We start from the raw sequence: 26,131 nt of genomic DNA on the forward strand, positions 1-26,131 counted from the left end.
ATATTAGAATTGCTACTCCAGCTTGCTTCTTCTGACCATTTGCTTGGAAAGTTGTTTTCCAGCCTTTCACTCTGAGGTAGTGTCTGTCTTTGTCTCTGAGGTGTGTTTCCTGTAGGCAGCAGAATGCAGGGTCCTCGTTGCGTATCCAGTTTGTTAATCTATGTCTTTTTATTGGGGAGTTGAGGCCATTGATATTGAGAGATATTAAGGAATAGTGATTATTGCTTCCCGTTATATTCATATTTGGATGTGAGGTTATGTTTGTGTGCTTTCATTCTCTTTGTTTTGTTGCCAAGACGATTAGTTTCTTGCTTCTTCTAGGGTATAGCTTGCCTCCTTATGTTGGGCTTTACCATTTATTATCCTTTGTAGTGCTGGATTTGTAGAAAGATATTGTGTAAATTTGGTTTTGTCATGGAATATCTTGGTTTCTCCATCAATGTTAATTGAGAGTTTTGCTGGATACAGTAACCTGGGCTGGCATTTGTGTTCTCTTAGGGTCTGTATGACATCAGTCCAGGATCTTCTGGCCTTCATAGTTTCTGGCGAGAAGTCTGGTGTGATTCTGATAGGTCTGCCTTTATATGTTACTTGACCTTTTTCCCTTACTGCTTTTAATATTCTTTCTTTATTTTGTGCGTTTGGTGTTTTGACAATTATGTGACGGGAGGTGTTTCTTTTCTGGTCCAATCTATTTGGAGTTCTGTAGGCTTCTTGTATGCCTATGGGTATCTCTTTTTTTAGGTTAGGGAAGTTTTCTTCTATGATTTTGTTGAAGATATTTACTGGTCCTTTGAGCTGGGAGTCTTCACTCTCTTCTATACCTATTATCCTTAGGTTTGATCTTCTCATTGAGTCCTGGATTTCCTGTATGTTTTGGACCAGTAGCTTTTTCTGCTTTACATTATCTTTGACAGTTGAGTCAATGATTTCTATGGAATCTTCTGCTCCTGAGATTCTCTCTTCCATCTCTTGTATTCTGTTGGTGAAGCTTGTATCTACAGCTCCTTGTCTCTTCTTTTGGTTTTCTATATCCAGGGTTGTTTCCATGTGTTCTTTCTTGATTGCTTCTATTTCCATTTTTAATTCCTTCAACTGTTTGATTGTGTTTTCCTGCAATTCTTTCAGGGATTTTTGTGTCTCCTCTCTATGGGCTTCTACTTGTTTATTTATGTTTTCCTGGAATTCTTTCAGGGATTTTTGTGTCTCCTCTCTATGGGCTTCTACTCGTTTATTTATGTTTTCCTGGAATTCTTTCAGGGATTTTTGTGTCTCCTCTCTATGGGCTTCTACTTGTTTATTTATGTTTTCCTGGAATTCTTTCAGGCATTTTTGCGATTCCTCTCTGTAGGCTTCTACTTGTTCTCTAAGGGAGTTCTTCACGTCTTTCTTGAAGTCCTCCAGCATCATGATCAAATGTGATTTTGAAACTAGATCTTGCTTTTCTGGTGTGTTTGGATATTCCATGTTTGTTTTGATGGGAGAATTGGGCTCCGATGGTGCCATGTAGTCTTGGTTTCTGTTGCTTGGGTTCCTGCGCTTGCCTCTTGCCATCAGATTATCTCTAGTGTTACCTCGTTCTGCTATTTCTGACAGTGGCTAGACCGTCCTATAGGCCTGTGTGTCAGGAGTGCTGTAGACCTGTTTTCCTGTTTTCTTTCAGCCAGTTATGGGAACAGAGTGTTCTGCTTTCAGGCGTGTAGTCTTTCCTGTCTATTGGTCTTCAACTGTTCCTGTGGGCCTGTGTCCTGAGTCCACCAGGCAGGTCACTTGGAGCAGAAAAGTTGGTCTTACCTGTGGTCCCGCGGCTGAAGTGGCTCCTGGGCAGCTGCTTTTGAGCTCTCCATGAGGGAGGCAACCAGGAGGGCCTGCACCGCCTTTTCCCGGGGCCCTCATGCACCAGGGTCCCAGATGGCGTTAGGTTTTTTTCCTCTGGAATCAGAAATGTGGACAGAGTGTAGTCTCTTCTGGCTTCCCAGGCATGTCTGCCCCTCTGAAGGTTTAGCTCTCCCTCCCACGGGATTGGGTGCAGGGAATTTTTGATCGGGTCCCTTCAGATCCGGGTGGTGTCTATTTTCTCATATTCTTAAAAAGCATTGTGCAAAGGTAAGGAGAGAACTGTACAAAGCTATCTTCTGACCTTTACATGGATGCTATGAGACAGCCGCACACGCGCGCGCACGCGCGCGCACACCCACACACACACACACACACACACACACACACACACACACACGCATGCACCACTAAGGTTCTTTGTTCTGAGGATCTTGCTTTTTTTAAGCTAGGTCATGTTCTAAAACCACAGTCAGTTCTTACTGTGTGGTTTCGGGGTGACTGGAACTGCTAGGCTCTGAAGCACATCAACAGGCCCAGCAGAGCTCCAGACTGATCACTTAGGTGTTCTCACCGTACTGTGAGCACAAGTCTGAGATGAAGGTATTGGGAGCTCTGGTGTCCTGAAGCCTCTCTCTTAATTTCCTTTGGCTGTCTTCACATGGCCTCCTGGAGTATATGGGCTGGAAGTCACCTACAGAATCTTGCTCCTCCTTGATTAACTCTTTTAAAGACTTATTTCCAAATACAATTGCAGTGTTACCATAGCAGAACCCCACCATCGACTCAGGCCAGAAAAGAGCTCAGCCGCTTATAGCAGGTACCAAAGTGCTTGACACACTGTGGACCCTGTGTGTACTAGCCAGTAGCAAGCAGAAGGCCACATAGAAGAAACAGTCCTAAAAAGATGACTAGCCTTTAAGAAAAAGGCATGAAGGACTGGTTGTTTAACAGCGGTCTGGCACTGCACACTACCCTCATCTTGGGGTAAGTTCTAACTGGACTGCTTGACTGACAAACTTCTAATTTTACTCCCTAAGAGAGCTGAAAGCCTCATCACAAATTATTCATAATAGGTCCAGGATAAAGATTTAAAAAGTTTGGAATATTTTAATTCATAATGTAAAACAATTCTTTATCATCTCCACGTGGTGGCAGGGATAGACCTCTTGCTAGGAGAAGGTTTTGAATCTAGACGGTGCTGAACTACACATGTGTATCCTGACAGAGATGGAGATGGCTCATGGATTAAGACTTTGCTGCTCTTAAAGAGGACCAAAGTTCATCATGCTAGTGCCAGGGGTTACAACATTCTCTGGACAACTGCACATATGTATACAGACAGAAACATAAATAGAAAAATCATTTAAAAAAAATCTACACCTTGTGTCAACTTGACTATATCCAGAATTAACTAAAACCCCCAAACAGAGGACACGTTTGAAGTGGGAAGACCTACTTTTTTTTTGTAATATTTATTTATTTATTGTATATGAGTACACTGTAGCTGTCTTTAGACACACCGGAGGAGGGCATCAGATCTCATTACAGATGGTTGTGAGCCACCATGTGGTTGCTGGGATTTGAACTCAGGACCTCTGGAAGAGCAGTCAGTGCTCTTAGCCCTGAGCCATCTCTGCAGCCTGGGAAGACCTACTTCTAATCTCCATCTTTCAGGCGGGATCTTCCAGATCCTTTGAGCTGGAAGACCCCCCACCCCCCACTGATGTGGGATGCACCTTCTGCTGGAAGCCTCTGGAAAGTCAGGGAATAAGCAAGCTTTTGCTCTGGGCCTGCTTGCCCTCACTTTGCTAGCAAGTCCATTCTTTCATTGGCATTAGAGCCTACTTCTTCAGGATTCCCACACCTACTGAAGACCAGCTGAAACATCCACCTCGTGGATTTCCATTCACAGCCAGCCACTGTTGGATTAGCTGGACCGCAGCCTGTAAGTCCTGCAATAAGTCCTTTTTCTAGACACAGCCTCGTTCTGTAAGTTCTATTACTCTGGAGAACACTAATACAGGGGTTTGTTTTATTTACTCATTTTGTCTTATTATCTAGTCCTTGCTGCTTTGGAACTCACGATGCAGAACAGGCCATCTTTGTTCCTCTTGGTTTCTATTGCTATGATAAAACACCATAACCAAAGGCAACATGGGGAGGAAAGGGTTAGTTTCAATTACAACTCTTTTTTTTTTTTTTAAAGATTCATTTATTCATATATATGAGTACACTGTAGCTGTCCTCAGACACACCAGAAGAGGGCATCAGATATCATCTTACAGGTGGTTGTGAGCCACCACGTGGCCGCTGGGAATCGAACCCAGGACCTCTGGAAGAGCAGTCGGCGCTCCCAACCACTGAGCCATCTCTCCAGCCCTCAATTACAACTCTTAGTTCATACTCCATCATTGAAGGGGGTCAGTGCAGGAACCTGCAAACGAGTTGAAGCAGAGGCCATGGAGGTGTGCTTACTGACTTGTCCCCATGGCTTACTTGACCTGCTTTCTTGTACTGTCTAGGACCATCTGTCCAGGGGTACAACTACCTGAAATGGGCAAGGCTCTCCTACATCAATCATTAATAAAGAAAACTGCTCCAAGACATGCCTATGAGCCATCTTATATGCTTTCTCAAGATTCCCTCTTCCAAGACATGTTTAAATTTGTTGTCAAAAACAAACCAGCCCAAAGATCCACCTGTCTGTGCTGTACACCACCACGCCCTCTGCCTTTTTAAAGACACTTCAAACCTTCACAAGCCTACCAGACTTCTATCTAGGACAGGTCATATATGGTTTGGTCCACAAAGAAAGTACTTATCACTGTCTGGTTCCTAACCCTCCAATCCTAACAAACACCTACACTCAACAGGCAAGTAAACTGTTTCATATAATTTCTCATGTAGATTTATCTCAATTTTTTGATACTGATGGAGTCTTCTCCCAATATTTTATTTACAAAGCACACACAGCTTATCTAAAGGAATTCTCATGAATCACATTAGAAACATTTTTAAAAGATTTATTATGTACACAGTGTTCTGCCTGCATACATTCCTACACACACTATGATGATGCAAGCCTTTAAAAAAAAAACTTCAGTATGTTTCTCATAAACAGAAAATATTATTTACTAGTAACAGAAAAATACTTATTTTCCAGAAGGGAAAAGCACCAAGAAGCACAGGGCTAACTGCTGAGTGCCAGGACCACTGGTTTCAGGATTTCTGAGTTCCACATCACCTGAATCCAAAGTTTTCAGAAATCCCAAATCCAGGAAGTCCTGAGGACACACAGCAAGCATCCCCACTCCTGCTCTGGGACATACACACTCCTGTAGCTCATCAGCATAGACCCTCCCCTGCAACAGACTAAGATTAAATATACAATATGACATAAAGCAAGATTATTAATCTTGAAAGAGTAGAGCACATATGTTCTGCTGCGTAGCTGAATCAGTAATTCTTTGTTCAGACAGCTTCCTTCATTCATGAGAGAAACGTACGCACAGTCCCTTTAATTGTCCCCCTGCAGATGGGGCACTTTCTCAGGGAAGGGGCACATTCCCGGCAGACTACCAGATGACCACAAGGAATGAAAACGATAGAGACCTCTCTGTCCATACACACTTTACACGTTCTTTCTTCTTGTAATCTCCGCAGCTGTTCTTCCAATGACAAGCCTGAGAACAGAAGGACAATAGTGAGACTCAGCCTCTACAAACTAACAGGCACAATGTTGGAGTGCTAGCTCCATTTTACCTGAAACGTCTTCTGTGGGAATATACTTCATCGTCTTCTCCACTGAAGAAAGCAAGCATACAAAAAGCATCATTCTATCAATATGAAACTTTTTAACCTACTACTTTTACATAGTTTTTTTTGTTTGTTTGTTTTTTTTTTTTTGCTATATATTACAAAGAATACTGTCGGGGCTGGGGATTTAGCTCAGTGGTAGAGCGCTTGCCTAGGAAGCGCAAGGCCCTGGGTTTGGTCCCCAGCTCCGAAAAAAAGAACCAAAAAAAAAAAAAAAAAAAAAAAAAAAAAAATACTGTCCAGGCAATAAAATACATCACTTTTTAAAAAAATAGATAAAATGTAAAGATTACAGGTTTAAACTAGATTTATTCTGCTTTATCAATGGAGAGACAACTCAAACCCTATAGGTATCTAAATAATTTTTTCCAATAAACTCACCAAATAAGTGTTCATATAGCGTAGAGTCGACTTCCTTCAGAGAGTTTTTGAAGACGCTGGCTGCAGCATTTCCCTTGACTAAGATGGTGTCGATGAGCTCTCTTGCTTGTAAGGGTATCTGTGTTTTCTGTCTGATAATATCATGTTCCTCCTTTGTAAGTACACTGGCCTCAAGAAGATCATCCAGGATAGGAATGACACACGTCAACTGTTGGAAGAGGGCCATTCTATTCTTCCGAATCAATGACAAGTCACCTTCATTTAAAAACAAGCAAGAAAAAGTTCCATTAAATTTCAAACACCCCCAACTTACACCCAACCAACCCTATGTACAAATTAGGCACTAAGCTGAGCTTGAAGGACTTCTCAGAAATGACTTGATTGCACATCAATGCAATCAAGTGTCATGTTAATCTTACAGATTAAACTCCGATATATCACACAATTAAAAAAAAAATCCTTCAAATTGTTGTGAGCAAGCAGAAAATTTTAGAGAGTAGTAAACCATGTGTCCTCTCTTTTTTCTCTTTCCCCAGAATCCTAAACTAGTTGAGCTTTCTGGTTTGTTATTTATTGAGACAGGACCTCATGTACCTATGTTCCCCCAATCCTGACTCTACCTCCATTCCAAGAGCTAGGATTACAGACATGAACCCCTATGCCCGATTTACATAGTGCTGATAATGGAACTCAGGGTTTGTGAATGTCAGGCAAGGACTCTATCAATAAGCTACATCTTCAGCCTAGAGGCTGAGACTCCATGCCTTCTATACAACTACAATGCTCAAGAGCTTAAGCTACAAGACATGATGGACTATGCTTGGCTCCCAGGCAAGTCTAGCCACTTAATAGCCATGTGTCCTCCTGCTATATACACCTGATCTGAAATAGGAATAATATCATCTTCCTCAAAGAATTAAATAAAATGCACATAAACCACACTGCACAATACCTCACATGTAACACATAGCCAGCTTTATTTTATAAATCTAAATTTATAGTATAGTTTTTAAAAATGAATCTAGCTTATTCATAAGATTACTTTACTTCAGAGATGAGAAACCTTCAATTTAATTGAATGTACTACCTACTTACTAACCAAAAGGCCAGGATTGAAACATAAATCTATCTCAATCCAGAAGTTAGAATTTTAAACTTTTTGTGATATGGTCACATAATAAGGCTGTAGCCAACTAGACCTCTCTTTTTTAAAAAAAAAAAAAAAAAAATTTTTTTTCTTTCCTTAGTGTGTGTTGGGGGAGGCAGTCCTGCCACAGCACCTAACTTATAGGAATCAGTGTGTGTGTGTGTGTGTGTGTGTGTGTGTGTGTGTGTGTGTGTGTGTGTGTGAGAGAGAGAGAGAGAGAGAGAGAGAGAGAGAGAGAGAGAGAGAGGAAGCGTGTAGCAAGCACCTTTCCCCATTAAGCCATCTTGCAGGCTCCCGATGGCCCTCTAATCCTGTCTTTGCAACCACTATTCCCAGCTAGTCTACATACTCCTTGAAAATAATCAATACTTCACATTTATTTACTTCTACTATTTACATATTTAAATATATGCATATTTGTTGAAGATATAATTACCCAGAGGAAGATTTATTCAAGGAGATTAAGACTTAATAAAATCTACACAAATATCCAAGTCATTTGTCTACTATCCTTGGGTTGGGCAAAGGACCACAGCCTAGGATGTCATCTTAAAATCAAATTTTTGGTGTAAGGATCACCTACCAAGGATTATTAGGTAAAATGTCATATTAGAAACCAAATTTGAAGGAACTTTATTTAAAAAGTAGATTCTTGCTTTGGAATGTAGGCTGACCGTAAACTCAGTACCCGTCTTACTCTCCTGAATGCCACGATTGTAAGAATTAGGTATGTTCCATTACAACCAGCTTTGAACCAGTTTTTAGATCTTGCTTAAAAAACAAAAACAAAAAATTATGTGTATGTGCCTGAGTGTATGTTTGTGTACCAGGTACATGCAAAGGTCTTAAGAGGGGGTCAGATCCCCAGGAACTAGAGTTGTAGGCAGTTGTGAGACACTGGACTTTACTTAGACAATAGAAACCAAACTCAAGTCCTTTACAAGGGCTCTTTACCACTGAGCAATCCCTCAAGTCCCTTAAGTCATGCTTTTTTCAGTTTTAGTTATGTATACAGAAGAAATGCAATACAGCTCAAAAGAAGTTTATTGTAAATCTGTGTAATGTTACATATACATGTAACCTCAGCACTTTGGAGGTGGGGGCAGGAACCTCAGGGATGTTCAAGGACAGCACTAGCTATAGACCGAATATGAAGCTAGCCTGAGCTTGGCAAAGAGACAGTTTAGGTATGTCCAGAGGAGGAGAGTATCAGCAGCCATTTATGGGTGAGAGGTGAGGATGCTGCACGTAACAGGTAACTGAAAACCTGCAGCCACCAATGCTACCTGATGCCGTCTCTTCACTCTGTCTCTCCTTCTCCTCTTCTCTTCTCTCATCTTCAGCATTCAGAAGTGCTGAGACAATATCACTGACCGTCCTGTAGTTCTCACCAGTGGCCAGGATCTGTCGCTGAACCGTCTGTCTCACCAGGCTCCTACTGAAGCCCATATCCAAGGCTGCTTTAACCACAGGTGTGTTCATCATCACTGCATCTTCCCAATTCTCTCCAGGGCCCAGATGCACAACTGTTTGTAAACAAATTTGCTACTATTAAACTCCACAAATTTAAAACTATGGAAAATATAATGCCTGTGGCACCATTTTTATTCATGTCCTAATAAATGAGACATACCATGCGCAACAATTAAATTAATTTCAATACGATTTGAACTTTGAACAATTAGTGTACTATGCATCTTAAAAAAAAAAAATCACTTCATACAGTACCTACATCCTGCCGTAAACTTAAAACAAAAAAATCTCTTGGCAATTTGCTTAGGAATCTGTTGCTAAAAAAATTTGAAGTGTTGTTGGAATGGCTCAGTGGTAAAGACACTTGCTCCAAGCCTACGTTCAACTCACAGAATCCATAAGGGGGTAAGAAGAGAACTAATTCCCAAAGTTGTCCTCTTTTTTAAAAAATAGTTTATTTGCTTCTGTGGCACTAGTGTTTTACCTGCATGTGTAAGGTGTTGGGTCCCTGGAACTGGAGCTACAGACAGTTGTGAGATGCCTGCATGCAGGTGTTGGGCATTGAACTTAGGTCCTCTGGAAGAACACCCAGTATTTTTTTTTCTTTTTTCTTTTTATTGGTTGTTTTTTATTTACATTTCAAATGTTTCCCGTCATAAATCCCCTCTTATCCCCCCTCCCCTGTGTCTATGAAGGTGTTCCCCAACCCACCAACCCACCCCTTATACCCCTCAGTATTTATAACTACTGGGATCTTCTCCAGTGCCCAAAGATGTCCTCTTAACTTCCAGACACACTGCAGCATGTGTACCCACACATACACTGTAAACAGCTTTTCCTCAAAAATCAGGTAGGCAAGATGGTTCATGGGTAAGTGTTTGCTGTACAAGTCTACCCAAATTCAATTTCTGAAACTCACAGGAGAGACTGACTCCTGAAATAACTGTGTCTCCATATCTGTCTCTCTCTCACGTACCCACACATACAGATATGAAAAATTAATTTTAAAAGATCTCCCAAAATGATTCTAATACACATTCATTTTTTAAAAACCAATGTACCTCAAAAATATAGATATGCGAAATTACCTTCGAGCAAAAAAGTAGGGCAAATGTAAAGCTCATTATCACTGGACATGTGACAGCATAGACAAAGCCCTAGGTCCTTTCCTGACCCACATATAAGCAAGATTTAAGCAAAATACCACCCCAAAATAGATAGATGATAGATGGATGGATGGATGGATGGATGGATGGATGGATGGATGGATGGAGAAAAGGTTAAGATGTGGGTACACCTATGTTGTGGTAAAAGTAAATGCTTCTTTTATCCTGCACTAGATCCTACACTGTAGTGCCCCATGACATCTGTTAGATATTTCCATCTCATTCAGCAAAGCATCTCACCCACTTTGCTCTATCCCATATCACACTGCCGATCGATGGCTACTCTCTGAGCCTGGCAACAATATCTCGACCCACCTAGTTCCCAAGGCAGGTTGCCACCATGCCAGACATACACATCCCAATTTCATGGTGGGTCCAGTGTTTCCAGCCATCAAATACTCTCTTGAATCCAATTAAATCATCACATGAAAGCACACACAACACAACAACGTCTGAGAGAGGAGAGGTAGTAGCCAAGAGAACATGGAAGCGGTGTTAAGTTTCACATTTGTAGGTTGTTATGAATATTCTCAAGGCATGGATGTGTACAAGGCTTTGTATGTCTGGATGGATAGATGGAGCAAAGCAGGTGAGATGCTTTGCTGACTGAGATGACGATATCTAACATGACATAGGGCACTATGGTGACAGGATCTAATGTGGGTTAAAAGACAGCATTTTACCACAACACACCTAGAGGGCAGAAAGCTTACCTAGCACTTGTTTGCTAACACAGTAAAACAAAACATTGAATGAAGAAATGGGGTGTGGCCTGGGTGGAGGGCTTGTCTAGCATGCTTGAGGACTCCACTTCTGGCAAGCAGGCAGGCACCTACTCCCTCCCCAAAGAGAGACTACGTGTGGGTGTGGGGCCTCACAGCAATGAGTCCTTACCAAGCACACATGAAGCACTAGGGTTGGATTCACACCAACGGACATGTATCAGATTTGAATGATGAATAATGTCTAAACAGGTACATAAGTGATGCAGAAAAAACAAGGATGGGCAGCATAAAGATGCAATAAAAATAAGCAAAAGTTGCTATTCTGAACACAGAAATCGGGAGGCCATGGGACACTTAGGGAAGCATTTTCTGTTAACCTGGTCAGTGCAAGCTTCTGTGAGATTACAGCTGTACTTTTCCAAAACACTTTACTGCCGTCTACTGGAAACATACAATAAACACACAAAAGTGTGTAGAGAGCCACTGTGATCAAAAGTATGTCTGAAGAAATACTAAAGACAGCCTTGATCCTCAACACCTCATCCAGAAAGTAACATTTAAAAATAAATAAGACCCTAAAACTGAAATGACAAAGCAGCAACAGGAACGACTGAATGAGAACAGCAAGGCAAGCCTTAAGCAGCACAGAAGCTTAACACAGTCAAGAAGTAAAGATGGTGGCAGGCAGCAGGGATAGCGGCCATGGTAGACAGCTTTGTAAGGAGTGCCTTCCATCACCCTAAGCTTGCCACAATACTGCAGGAGGATCCTGAGCAGAGGGCTGTTCCAGAGGTGACTGGAGATGCTGCAGAGATGGACAGGGGATCAGGAAGAAGTACAGGACAGACCGACCGGGGTAGCATGGCCTACGGTTGGCAGTGGGTAGACTAAGTATCAGGACTCTGTGACGGCGGAACAGACTCCTCAGGAAGTAACGCAGCTGGGTGTCAGGAACTGAGATGAGGAAGGGCAGAGAAGAACATCTCAATGAAGCAGACACCTCACGCTTTGACACAGTCACCGAGAGAGCTCTTGTCACCAGAAATGGAAGCACCTCTTAAGACTTACACAGGTAATGAACATTCCAGCCTGGACTGCATCTGTCCTGAGCATAAAGTACACTGCATTTAGTAGTCTTTCACTTAGCAATATGAAAAAGGAGCCAACAGAGGAAACTGTTCAAAATCATCCTAGCAAACATGAACAAACCTCAAGGAGTGGCGTCAGGGGAGCCACCCAAAGCAGGTGTGTTGGGGACAGAAGTTCAGTGTGCTGCAGTGCTCATCATCCCAGCCCTGCGGGAATGACGACAGTAGCATCCCAAGTTCAGGGCCAGCTAAAAATGTGTCCGGAGATGTTGCAGAAAGTAACAACTGTGTCTGTCAAATGCCAGCTACCGGGTAAGAAAGATTTACTCCAGCAGTTTCCAGTGACCTTTGCCATTATCCAAACAACATTTACAGATTAGCAGGAGGGGACATAATCCAGTGGACAAAGCCAGGTGAGGTGGCATAAACCTGTAATACAGCACTCAGAGCCTAAGACCAGGAGATCCGAAGTTCAAAGCCAGCTACAGGCATAGTATGAGACCCTGTATCAAAAATGAAGAAAAGAAAGGGGGAAAACTAAGAAGAAAGGAGGACAGAGTAACAGAGACAACTGGTTCTAAGAGAAAGGCGTTCTCACCACTCTTCTACTTTCTCTGTGCCGCCGACATCACATGAATAGGGAAAGCTGTGGGAAGATGGCTCACACGGGAAAGCACTTCCTCAGGCAAGCCAGAACTTGATCCTCAAAACCCACATAAAAGAGAAAACCGATTCCTGAAGTTGTCATCTGATCTCTACATGTGTAAATATACACATACACTATACATACATGCATGTACACAATCTCTTATACATTCTTTTAAAAATAATTTTGGAAATTAAACAGCAATCAATGAAGAAAGAAAATGTGCAACAATCATTCTGAAGATGGGCAAAGTGGCTTTATAAGGAAAAGGAAAGCAAGTAATTTAAGAGGCCAGATGATGTACAGCGCAGCACAGCATGGATGGCGTACGAGTGCCAAGCACACACGAGGCTCTGGCTCTAGCTTACATAAACACTGAGTGAGAGAGCCACTACCTCACCCTGTCAGCTCCTTACACGGGCACTTACCACATACTCAGGTTCTCCTTCCTCTCACACATGACCCAGTGTCTTACCCACTGAGCACAGCTTCCATGACCAAGGCCCTATCTACTCTGCAGTGAAGGTTTCTATAACTTTTCTAGATCTTGGTCATCTTTCTCTGTACTGGCTGCAGAGCTGCCAACGCCTCTCTTCAAACGGTGAGCCAGAACCAGCTCTCCCCTTCTGAAATGATCAGCACTTAAAGTGACAGTTATTTAACCATAACACATGTAGATCGCACGCACGCACGCACGCACGCACCCGGAACTACTAAGATCTGGTTATATCCAGCTCTCATGCAGACCTTGCATTGCATCCTTATTCTATCTCCAGCCCCACCATCAATCACCTGCAGGCCAGCCTCTTCTAACACATTCTAGGCAAAGTGACTTTCTCTCTGGAGGTAAAGCTTTCATTTGGTACACCTCAAGCTTTTGTTTTCTGCATGTGTCTCATCACTTCATATGTCAGCTCTTTATATAATAATATATATTAAAGTCGTGAATCTCAGCAGAAACAATACATTTTCTAGTTAACGTCCCAAAATTTCCCCTATGACTTTAAAAGTACCACCACCCCTTTCTCTAATATACTTTCATTCTTAACGTTCTTACAAAAATTCACAGTTGTATTTAAACAATTTTCCTACTTACCTGGAGGGTCAGCATTTTCTTCTTCTGAGGTGTCTGAAGTGGACAACAGCTATGAGAGAAGAGAACACTCAGTAGGTAAACCAGAAATGTCACACCGTCTAGACAGCACTCGGGGATCTGCCTTGTAAGACAGGCCCTTAACTCTGCTGCTGAGCTTACCGACCACTCAGGGAAACCTTCCTGCCTCAGCTTTCCAAGTACCGGGATTACTGGAGTGAGCCACCGCAGCCCAGCAAACAGACATTTAAGCAAATGCACACATCCTTTTGGAAACTCCGGGTATGCTAGCATACTCCTGTAATTTCAGCACTTAGGAGTCTGAGACAAGATCAGGAGTTCAAGGCAGGCCTCAGCTACAAGAAACCCTGTCCCAAAACTCTAAAATAAATGCACACATATACTTTACTTTGTTTTGTACCACTGTGCTTACACTGTTATCTGCATCCAAGTGACAACCACAGTGTGGCTGCTATGTTAGAGAGCAGGAGAGCAGCAATGCCGCCTCCCTCCATCGGGAAAGTGACAGTTCGTTTGAGTAACTCTTCAAAGGTCTTAACTCCTAACAAGATTTTGATTTTGGATTTTTTTTTTTTTTTATGGAAGAGACTAAAGAGACATTGAAGTTACCTCTTTAACCCCAGTTTAAAAAAAAAACAAAAAAAACCAAAAAACAAAAAACCTCTGTACAGTGGCAGGATATAAGTTTTTTTAAAGGAAAAGGAAAAGACAACATTTATAAAGAAAGACCCCTGAACAGCAAGCTAACAACAAAACTGTCAAGGATGCCATTACTGTGGCCCATGCCAAGGGACTTGAACTCCAGCTCTTTTTCCTTAAGTACAGTGCCTAAAATGCTATAAAAAAATTGTAAACTCAATTTTGCCTCAAAATTATATAAATAAAATAAAAATAAACATCACTTCAAAGATTTCTGTAATTATTACTTCATAGTATAATTCAATGCTATACTTTATTTGTATGTGTAGAGAGTATATGAACCTGTTCATATGGGTATATGCACCTATGTGTGCAAACATGGGTAGACAAAGGTAGACACGAGTGTCTTTTTTAAGACAAGATCTGTCTCATTCAACCTGGAACTCACTGAGTTATCTGGCCAGATTACCTGCCAGTGACCTCCAAGGGCTCACCGGTTTCCAACACCCTTGGGTTACTGATATATGCTGGTACACCCAGCTTCGTATGTGCTGCTGGGATCTGAATTCAGGGCCTCATACAGCAGTAAGAACTTTCCTAAATGAGCCACCTTCCCAGCTCTCATGTAAATTTTAAAATCAGTTTACCTGCTCAAGAAGATGAGGATATCTAGCTTGAATCTCATCAACAAACTCCTGACCCTTCATCCGTATCAAGAACTCACACCTAAAATGTGAAACAAAAACTATTTTAAAAGTATTTCATATCAAAAATAAACGATTATTCTAGATGACTGGCTTTCTCTTCATTATACCCACCAAAAAAGCGTTTATATCACAACCCAGCAGACATGTTTCTACCAGAAACCAAACTCTCACACACACACTCCTAGCTGTTGGTGCATTCCACTGTTTTGCTGTCTCATCCCACTTATACAAAACAAAAGGGAGGGGACATTGTGCACTTAGAAAGGAGCAAAAGTTGTCATGTGAAACACAGTGTTATAAACATTGTCTTTTTCATGCTTAACAAGATTTCAAAACCTATTAGTCATTATCCATTAACATTTTCATTGTTCATAACATAGTAAAACCCAATCCTGCTCCAGAGTTCAATACCCCACACTCCATCCAGGAAACCAATAGTCAAGTTATTTCTCCACCTATGTGGCCATGTTTCTCACAGATTTCACCTACCAAGACTTCTTGGAGGAAGTTCATGTAACATCTACCTCCATTCTACTCACTTTAGAAAAAATGCTGAACAACTGGATGTCTACATGCAAATTTTCTTTTTAAAGCACAAACCCATGACTTATGCTACATGCAAAAATAAACTAAGGATGAACTTTATCCTGAAATGTAAGAAAAGACCTTTTGTCCTTCCTTACGTCAGAATGTTCATCTAGACAGGAAGGCTGGAGAGAGAGCTCAATGCTCAAGTTGCTCTTAACAGAGCACCAGAGATCAGTTCCTAGCTCAGGAAGCTCACAACCTCTGGACCTCTAGCTCCAGGGGACTCAGTGTTTCTGGCCTTCTTGGGCCTACACTCGTGTGCACATTCCCACATGCAGTCACACACTGTGACAGATAGTTTTGTCAACTTGACATAAGCTAAAATCATCTGAGAGGAAGGAACGTCAATTGAAAAATGCCTCCCTAAAATCCAGTTGTACAGCATTTTTTATAATTAGTGACTTAATATAATGTCCCCAGTCCACTGTGAGTGGGAACAGCCTTGGGCTGGTGGTCCTAAATGCTATAAGAAAGCAGGCTAAGCAAGCCATGGGAGCAAACCAGCTCAGCAGCACTCCTATGGCCTCTGCATCAGCTCCTGCGTCCATGTTCCAGCCTGCTTGAGTGCCTGCCCTGACTTTTATGGTGAACTGTGAAAATAAAATAAATAAATCCTTTATTTGCTTTGACCTAAGTTGCTTTGGCCATGTGTTTCATCATAGCAATAGTAGACCTAACTCAGACATGTATGTCAGTAAATACAGTAAAAATAAATCTAAAGCAAAGGAGCCTGGAGCTCAGATACAGAACCTCTGCTTAGCATTCTGAAGCACGGGGGTTAATATTCAAAAACAGAACTTTTATACAAGGACCAAAACCATAATCCATAAAAGATAAAACTGATAAAATGTCATCATCAAAATTAAAGGCATTTGCTCTTCAAAAGATTCTGTTGAAGAAATGAAAAGCTGCCCTGTGGAGACCGTTCCGTGGTTAAGCACCTGCTGCCGCCCTTCCAGGGAGCCTGAGCTGGTTTCCAGCATCTATGTGACGTAGCTCTCAACGGCTTGGAACACCAGCTCTAGGATTTTTTATGCGCTCCTCTGGTACCTGCACTCACATGGAAAACATTCAGACAGACACATACACATAAGTAAAGATTAAAACCTAAAGAAGTGAAAATACTTAATGGGCCAGCCTGACTCCATCTTAAGAATGGAAGCCATTTTGTTGTAAGGTCAGAACAAGTTCATTTCCTTTCGCTGAAAATTTCAAATTGACCTGCTTTAACCTGTTTCTGGAATTTAACATGTTCCCCATGCTATGGAATTTGAGTCACACATTGAATATACCCTGATAAGATGTTCTTCCAAACAATTTTAAAATGTTCTGCCAAGTTCCTACATAATCAGAACGCCTCTGGAAATTTCCCAACTCTTGAAAACCTCCTAGTTGTGTATGTTTGTTGTTGTTGTTTTGTCTATATAAACCGTACCTTCTCCTGTGTTCAATATTTTTTCAAATGCTACTTTAGAAAGTTATTCCAAATCCCACTTTAGGAGATAACACTGAGAAAATAAAGCTTGCTTAATTTGACAAAAGAATCTGGGTAATGGTCTTCACTGTCATTCGGTGGGATTAACAAATATAAACCACATATTAAAGGAGTTTGTAAGAAAGCTATCGACAATAGGGCAAACTAAAAGGTCCTTTAACCTCTGTGGCAAACCATGACTAAACAAACAGCCCAGGAAAGCCCAGAAAAGGCTCCTATTCACATAAAATAAAGAAAAAAATGTGGGGATCACACACACACACACACACACACACACACACACACACACACACACACACACACACACACATAGAAAAAGGGAGGAAGAGGAGTCACTGGGGAGGACAGGCTTACGGAGAAGGCTGGAAACATGTGGGCTCAAAGGAGGACCAGAGGGCTGGAGAGATGGCTCAGTGGTTAAGAGCACTGACTGCTTGCTCTTCCAGAGGTCCTGAGTTCAATTCCCAGCAACCACATGGTGGCTCACAACCATCTGTAAAGAGATCCGATGCCCTCTTCTGGTGTATCTGAAGACAGCTACAGTGTACTTATATATAATAAATGAATAAATCTTTAAAAAAAAAAAAAAAGGAGGACCAGAGTTTCTATCAACAGTTTGGTAGACACCACCATGGCTCTAAGGGCCTGCTTTGGTGAAAAACCCAGCCTTGAGATAATCACAGATCTCCTGAGGCCTCTCTAGTGTGCACTGGCACTGAACTCAGAACCTCCTCTGCACAGGTCAGCCAGTTCCCACAACTACACTGATAAGGAACTCTGGAAGCAGATGTTGCCATGCCTCTCCTTTAGAAAGGAACCACCTTACTCCCTAACAAGTGCTCCGTACCCCAGAGCTCACCTATAGCCATTCTGCTCCTATCCTCTTTAAGCCCCAGCCCTACGACTGATCTGTATACACCAGTGCTCCAGGATCCACTCCAGCGGCTCAATTGTCCTTATCTTAGACACTAGCAGTAGCACAGAATGGCAGTCAGTGAGAGCTCCCCTCCAACCCCCTCCACATAGACCAGTGCCACTGCCCCACCATCGTGAGAACATTCACAAGCCAAAATAGGAATCAACATAAGGTCCCCTGCCAGGATGTTTTCCACAAGAAAGAGATTTCAGCCTTGCCACAAAAGCTTTGTTGCTGCCTCCACACTGAGAAACTTCACTGACAATGACTTCAGATAATAGAGCTGCTGCAGCTCAGGACTTCCCATAGAGTCAGTCGGCCATACCCTAGGACAAGCCCAAACCCCTACACCCACCCATAGTTAAAGGTCTTACAAAATCTAAGCAGAGTTAGAAAGAACTTAGAAAACAAAGAAAAAAATCTAAACAATAAAGGAACAAAATAATTTCCCAAGATCCAAGAAGAAAGGTTCTGCTAGATAAGCAATTAATAATACTCATCTTCAGGGAGCTTGGTGAGTTTCAAGAGAACAAGACAGATAATGCAAGCTTACAATGAAGGAATACAATAAGGAACTCTCAAGAGCATAAGAGTAAAAATACACAGGTGAAGACAAATATGTAATCACCTTAAGACTGCTCTAGACTGTAAGGGCAGAATGTAAATCATTCAACTCTAACAACTCAAAGGTTAAAAGAAAACACTGCGGCCCAGATTCAATCTTTAGTTCTACCCCAGCACAGTGCAGAACTGTAGCTGTAACTATGGTTACAACTGTCCTAGTAAAGCAGCTATAGCTATAATGAAAAATAAACAACGGTTACAACCTTAAAAGATACAGGAACATCAAAGCCAGGACCTGTCAGGAAGGGAGGGAGGGAGGGAGGGAGGAAGGGAGGAAGGGAGGGAGGGAGGAAGGAAGGGAGGAAGGGAGGGAGGGAGGAAGGAAGGGAGGGAGGGAGGGAGGGAGGAAGGGAGAGAGGAAGGGAGGAAGGGAGGGAGGAAGGGAGGGAGGGAGGAAGGGAGGAAGGGAGGGAGGGAGGAAGGAAGGGAGGGAGGGAGGAAGGAAGGGAGGGAGGAAGGAAGGGAGGGAGGGAGGGAGGGAGGGAGGAAGGGAGAGAGGAAGGAAGGAAGGGAGGGAGGAAAGGAGGGAGGGAGGGAGGGAGGAGGGAAGGAAGGGAGGGAGGGAGGGAGGGAGGGAGGGAGGAAGGAGGGAGGGAGGGAGGGAGGGAGGAGGCAGAGTTTTTGTATGCAAATGAAATCATTAGCAGAGGAACAGACTGCTTTAAGAGCTGATGGAGGCAATTCAACTGAGGTTCCCTCTCCCAAGTGACCCCATTTTGGGTCAAGTTAACAAAAACTAAACCAGCAAGATAATAAAGACATATAGTACAGTAAGTCCTGATTACTCCACACTTGTTTCAGAACAGATTATAATCCCTGGCACGTAAAATATTACTTAGGAAGCACCAAAGTATTTGATAAATAGGTGAACTGTATATATTAAAATCTAGTGATGATCATCTGTTACATACAGTTCGTCTTTACCCAGATCAAAGATAGTCACAGCTAAAACCTGTTCAGAGCTGCACTGACAAAAAATATTAAGTTTCCCTTAGTTAACTATTTAAAACAAAGAGTGAAGAAATTTTTGTTTTACAAAGTATAACAATTCAAACAGAATTTAAAATGTGTTTGTATTTTAGCTGTAACAGTTAAACTTCAAATTATAACATGTAAGTCCCACCTAAATGATTAAGTCATTTCAAATTCTGACATTTCAATCCAAATTCAAGACATTAGCAACCTTGAACTTTTTCCAGGGTTCCAATGTCTGACATTTTAGTCTGAGAATTCCTGGATGCTACAAGGCCGACTGGAGGCAGTGTGCTTTCCTGTACTGTTTTTGTTCTCAACAATGAAGACTAAATTCATACTAGCACAATATTATGGAGAGCATGTTGATTGGTTTTCCAAACATGTTCTTAAAAACCAAATTCCAATGAGGCTTACAACATTCTGAAATCACTTGCCAAATTTGTTGCATTAACAGAAGACTTAAAATAAACAGCATCCTGATGTCCGGCATTCTACCCGCAGAACCCACACGGTGGAAGGAGAGCTGTTCTTTGACCTCCACTACCAATTGATCCGTTTTTTTCCTGCCCAATAATTTTTTTGCTTATTGCTTTTTCAGACAGTCTTGCCACCTGAGTTGGTCTGGGGTTCACAATGTGGCCCAAGTTAATGTTGACTGGACAACTGCTTCAGCCTCCAAACTGTGTGCCACCACATCTAGACAAAATTAACACTTTTAAGTAAATTAAATATATCAGTTTTCAGAACAACAAAAGAAAGGAATCAAAATCTATCTTTTTGTTTTGGTTTTTGAGACGGTTCTAAGTAATCCAAGTTGGTTTCAAAAGTTGTATCAGACTCCTGAATGTTAACACTACATTGGACCTGACATACAAAAATTTTGATCATAGTTCATGATAATTTTATTTTGGAGACAGGGTCTCACTATACTCTCCTAGCTGACCTGAACTTGCTAAGTAGAATGCATGCCTCTGCTCCCAGTGGCTGAGATTAAAGGCATGTGGACGTGGGTGCATTACCTGGCCCATCATATAACTATTTACTGTTTAACAATGTATTGATCCAATATAAATAATTAAATCAAAATTCCTGTTCATCATGGACCATACAGAAGTGAAAGGTCCCTGTAACTCCCTCAAAGAGTCCAACAATTCCTCATTACCATGGACGGCATGCAGGGGTCCAAGCTCTCTTTACTGTATACTCCCACTTATATACGTTGTGGATGTAGTACCTAGAGTAGGAAGGTTCAGATATAGCAGGCAGAAGGGTCGGTGCCGGGGGTGTGTGCAAGTGTAGAGGATGTTTCATCTGGAGAGGATGAGGGCTCTGGGGGTGACTCTAAAACAGTACTCGTGTCCTTTACACCACAGAAGAATACATTTCAGATGGCTAAATTAGTAAACTTTATGTGTATTTTAACATAACAAAAACACCTAACAGTCCATTCATTTTAAAAATGAGGTCCAACTGCACATAGCTGATCAGTGTCAAATACAAAAATTCCAATTTTATTTCACTAACAACTGTGCTCTTAAATTTATTCTAAGCAATAATAAAAATTAAGAGGTTAGGGATGTAAGCAAGAGAATTTGTCAACCAGATGTGAAGCCCTGGGTTCAATCCTCCATACCACAATAATAAACAAATTTTAAAAGTTTTTAAGAACCAATTACCAAGCCTGGCAGTGGTGGTACAGACCTTTAATCCCAGCACTCAGGAGGCAGAAGCAGGTAGATCTCTCTGAGTTCAAGTCCAGACTGGTCTGCAGAGTGAGTTCCAAAGCTACGCTGAGAAACCCAGTCTTGAAAACAAACAAAAAGAACCAATTACCTTGGAAACCATTTGGCATGTTCTATCCAGGGGTCATCTCCGGGTTCCCAACATCTCAAGCCACCATCACAACAAAAGCATTTGACATCATCATTGTGATCCACATAATAAAATCCAGCACTTGCAAGCTGCTCAGGCTGAACAAGAACACTCGATGGCCAGTACAGAAACGTACTCATCCGAGCAGAGTGTGTCTGCATACTGAGATTGGATACACTAAACCTCTGCGTTTCTGAAGTATTTTCCAGAAATGGACAGTGGGGAAAATGTCTCCTGTGCTCTGACAGAGGATCATCGTTCGGTTCCCAGTTGCTCAGTTTCCCACCACAGGCAAAACAGGCCACCCTGTCTCCAGGCCCTGTGTAGTAGAAGCCTGCTTTGGCCAGCTCTGCTGGGGACAGAAAACTTAATGGCCACATACTGTAAGAAAGAAACCTGGCCTCTTCTGTACTCATGGCATAGCTGCAGGGATTCATCCTCAACGAGAAGTCTTCCACTGCTCTAGAATTGAGAGGGTTTGAGGGCAGGCTGGAATGAATGCCACCTTGTTCCAGAGGTAGCGAGTGTGCAAATCTACTTTTCGCAGGAGACGTGTTCTTAGCTGCAGACTGCAGACCGCCTGAAAGCAAAGTCTGCACAAAGCTGCAGCTGGGATAGAACTGTCTGTGCTTCTCAGTGGGACTGTCCCCTTGTTTCCAGTTGTCCAGCATCAGGCCACAGCAGAAGCACTTGACCTTATCATTGACACCTGTGTAGTAAAAGCCAGCACGAGCCAGACTCCTCTCTGAGACAGGAACTCCCCTGGGAAAAGCTGAGTATGTGGACATTCTGTAGAGTTCACATGAAAAGTCATACTTCATTTTTTCTTTGTTTTCTTTTGTCCAATTTGACAAGACTGTGCTATTCTCCATTATACCGTTAGTTTACTGGGGTAAGGCACCCTGGACAAGTCTCTGGGAGAGTTCTGTGCAGGAATAGTAATAGTATTTCTGGCAGCTTAAACTTCCATATGAAGCTCCTCACTACTTCACACAAGATCTCTACCATAGACGGGAATGAGACAGCAGACAGCTAACTGGACACATTCACGGTCTTCTGACTGAACTGATGAGTTCACACTCACAGGACAAATCTGTCTCATATGACAAGACACTGCTCGGGACTCTCTGGGAAATCACATGAACTCTTCTGGGTAACCCGAGAGCTATAGACCCAAAACCTACTTCTCGTTATTAGTTATAGGGCAACTGCTGACTGTATATATGCGGGCTCTTTTCCCTTTAAGGACTTAAATCTGATGTCTGAACTACTTCTTTTCCTAGCAAAGGAAAGGACCTGAAGTCTGCATCCTGTATTTCCTCAGAACTAATGTCATACAGCTCATCATTATCACAGGACTCTCTAAAGTGGGTTACATCAACTGCATAACTTCCAGGGAAGTCAGCACAGCTCTACTAAGACTACAGGATTTGTTATAAATAAACAGTGCTTAAAGCATAAACTATTACTCTCTCATTGTTATATAAATCTCATATATCACCACCTTAATTCTGTGTCTATCATTTTAATACATCTGGTCAACAGACAGTATTTTGTACATAATCTTAGACTGCATTTTATAAAGTCTGCCAGTGTTTAAGGCCCAATTCACTATAAGTCTATTATAATTAAGAATGAGTCAATTGGAGACATGGCTTTCTTCTGTTATCACAAATACAAGAACCCTGTTTCACCACGGCTTTTCTGCTGCACAAATGTACCATACTCGTCTTCTTTTCGAAAACTCAGGATTTTATGTAACTATTCATTGTGTATGTGTACTCCAAGCAAACTGCATCTTCTTATAAAAATGTTCAGATCTTCATGTCTGGGCTTATTTCTATGGGAACATGGGAGAACATAAAGGCTCTTGAGGGCTATAAATCTGAAAGAAAAAAAGATATTTTTGAAAACTAATTGCACAGAATTGTCCTCCTCAATTTATTCAATAATGTCTAAAAACGGCCATTCTAGATAACACATCCAACTACAGCAGTTCCTCTCCCAAGTCTACTTAGAAAGGCTCCAAATCAAGGCACACACTGCGAAAGTACTCCTGAAGTACTAACTATGCCTGTCTTTAAAGTGCACAGCGCTGTATTGTTTAACAAGCAAAACTGAAAACAAATGCACATTTCCATTTGACAAAAATTGGTCCCTGATTTCAAGTTTGTTCATTTTATGTATTTTTTATTTACTATTAGACAAAAATGCACCATACTTAATGAACATTTTTTAAGGGACAGAGTCTTATTCAGCAGCCTAGGCTGGCTAGAAAGTCAATGTAACCCAAACTGGTTTTAAAACTTGGAATTCTCCTGCCTCAGCCTCCCAAGTAATAGGAACAGGCTACCAACAGGCTCCTTTTGATTTCTGATTTAAAGCTATTTTGATCTAGCACTTGACTGGAGACAAAAGGCACCTGTTAATAGTGAAAACATGGGTCTGAAGGACTGTTGCTATATTTGCCTTGCAGGTAAAGGACCCTAGGTTTAATCACAAGAAAAAAATTATATATTTTATATTATATTAAAACTATAAATTAAAATATAAATACAAATAATGTATTATAAAATATATTCATACACATAAATATGTGGATATAATACATAAATACAATATAAAATAAACAATATAATAGATATTTTATATTAAAATATAAGTATTTCCTGAGGATTCCCGAGGCATGCCTGCAATCTTAATCTCAACACTTGGAAGATGGAGGTAGGAAGAATGAGATGCTCCTGCTAGACAGAACAGTTGAACTAGCCAGGACTTAATTGGCCACAATAAAGGCACCGGGAAGAGCTCATTAACGGAATCCGTGAAGGACAACCATTCCCTAACAATTCCAAAGCAACTACCACAGACAGCGTCTCAAAACCAAAAGAGTACAAATGCCCATAACACAGAGGCCTGAAACAAGGCTACCACTGCACGCGTGGCTTAACTACAGTGGTGTTACAACTCCAGCAAGCACTCAATCGACCCTGCTGTATACCCACTGCAGGAGGGCGACAGTTAGATTGGAAAGACAAAAACACAGAAGACCTTTCCCAGTTAAACCAAACGTCTCACACGACTACTGGACGCAAGTAGTAACCGATGTGACAACTGTCATCCCCCGGCCGCACAACTGTCTTGGTTTAAAGGCATTAAAGAAATGCTTACAGCTTAAAACCCTGCAGAAAATCTTAAGTGACAGCCGAGGTGGTGCACCTAGGAGACTGAGGCAGGATAACTGCCGCAAGTTCGAGACCAGCCTGGGCTGATAAAAAAAAAATAAACCGAAAGGAAAAGAAAGCAAAACTGTAATACAAGTCCAAGACCAAGCAAGGACTGGGGCAGCGAGCGGGAGTCGGGCGGCCCTGAGAACACAGGAGTTCTTACAACGCCGGCCGAACTGCTTTCGGGGCCGAAGGAGGCTCGCTCGCCCACCCAGCGGTGGAGAGCCATGCTCGGCGACCTGCAGAAGGAAGCCGCACTCACCGCAGAGCCGGGCCTCCCGCGTCCGGAAAGCCGCAGCGCCTGACTGTTGACCCGCCGTCTTCCCAAAAACCCCCGCGGCCAGTAAGACGTTAAGGTGACGTGCGGTGACGTCAGCGGGCGCACGTCGCAATGATGGACGGAGGGGCGGGACTGTGCGCCTGCGCTCGCGCATGCGTACTCGGGATTTGGAGCTACGCCTTCCCAGGGCCGGGGACTAACAAGGCTAGGCCTTCGCGAGTGTCCCTCCCTCCCAGCCTGCCTGCCTCTGCTGGCTGTTCCGGGCTTTGATACCGTGTGTTTTAACCTGCAGTGCACCTTTAAGGGCGGCAACCGTGAGCCGCGGCTCGTAGGTTGGGAAATCCTGTAAAAGCCCGGTGGGCGTTTTCCCTCCAGGGTCCTAGAGACAGGCACTAAGGCAAACGTGGTCGCGTAGCTAAAGTGACTCAGGCTCGTGAACTGGCCTCAAAACGCCTGGGAAAACGGAATGCACTCGTGTACATGAACATTAAGTATAACTTGTGTTTTTGTAAGATGAGCTTTTAACATTTTTGACAGATGGGCTCCTCTGGCCGGCATGGTGGCGCTCACCTCGAATCCTTGAAGTTCACATCCAGCCGTGGCTACCACACCCAGGTTAACTAACAGACCCTTTGGGGCGGGGAGGCAGTTATGCATTTTAAAATTATTATTATTGAAAGAAGCTCTTGCAGGCGACCCAAATTAAGTCCAGCAGGCCATAAGCAAAAAGATAAGAAGCTGGGGACTAGTCTGGAGGAAGGCTTAGGAGGGTCAACAGTATAATGGGGGAGTGTACGGTTAAAGTGCACTATATATCTGTGATGAGATTTTTTTGAACTGGTAAAATAGAACCTCGACTCATATCTGTCTCCCCCCCCCCCCCCACCCTCCGCTGCCCTTCCCACACAGAAAGTGCTTCCAAACAGCGTGAAGGGAAGGACTTTCCGTACTTTTGCCCCCTAGCCCTCCCTGGCTTTTGTGCTTTGTTATGGTTAGTTGGGTGGGGGATGCTTTTGGCCGGTTTTTGTTTGTTTGTTTGTTTGTTTGTTTGTTTGTTTGTTTAAGAAAGGATTTTACTGTAGGACTGAAGCTAGCCAAGGATTTAGCATCCTACCTCAGCTTCCTGCGTGCTGATTGGAAATGTAGGCTTCTACCAGAGATTTCTACGGTTTAATTTACTTTGGACCTGACGGCCTTAACCAATGAAATAAGATCTTCTCTCCCGGGGGAACTCCAGAGGCAAACATTTTAAAAACTTAGAAATAACAGACCACTAAATTAAGCTGCCAGGGGAATTCCGGGACCCTGAACCGTTTCCCATTTCTTTCCCCGTCATTTCTGCCTGTAAGTCGGTCAGTCATAGAACAGGCGGTCTTCTGTTCTAAATGCTGATGGTTAAAAGAAAGTATTCTT

The 26,131-nt window shown here is 42.4% G+C and overlaps 1 protein-coding gene across 6 annotated transcripts; it reads right to left on the reverse strand.

Moving 5' to 3' along the window:
- Positions 1 to 4,027: 4,027 nt before the first annotated feature.
- Birc2 (baculoviral IAP repeat-containing 2) lies at positions 4,028 to 24,764 on the reverse strand. Of its 6 annotated transcripts, none has more exon segments than NM_021752.5 (8): positions 4,028 to 5,522; positions 5,602 to 5,643; positions 6,037 to 6,291; positions 8,470 to 8,709; positions 13,378 to 13,426; positions 14,682 to 14,760; positions 21,173 to 23,096; positions 24,701 to 24,741. In NM_021752.5, coding segments are annotated over 7 exon segments (1,770 nt in total). In that variant the 5' UTR covers positions 22,084 to 23,096; positions 24,701 to 24,741; the 3' UTR covers positions 4,028 to 5,328.
- Positions 24,765 to 26,131: the final 1,367 nt, after the last annotated feature.

This window comes from Rattus norvegicus, chromosome 8 (assembly GCF_021556685.1).
Source record: "Rattus norvegicus strain SHRSP/BbbUtx chromosome 8, alternate assembly SHRSP_T2T, whole genome shotgun sequence".
NCBI classification, from domain to species: domain Eukaryota; kingdom Metazoa; phylum Chordata; class Mammalia; order Rodentia; family Muridae; genus Rattus; species Rattus norvegicus.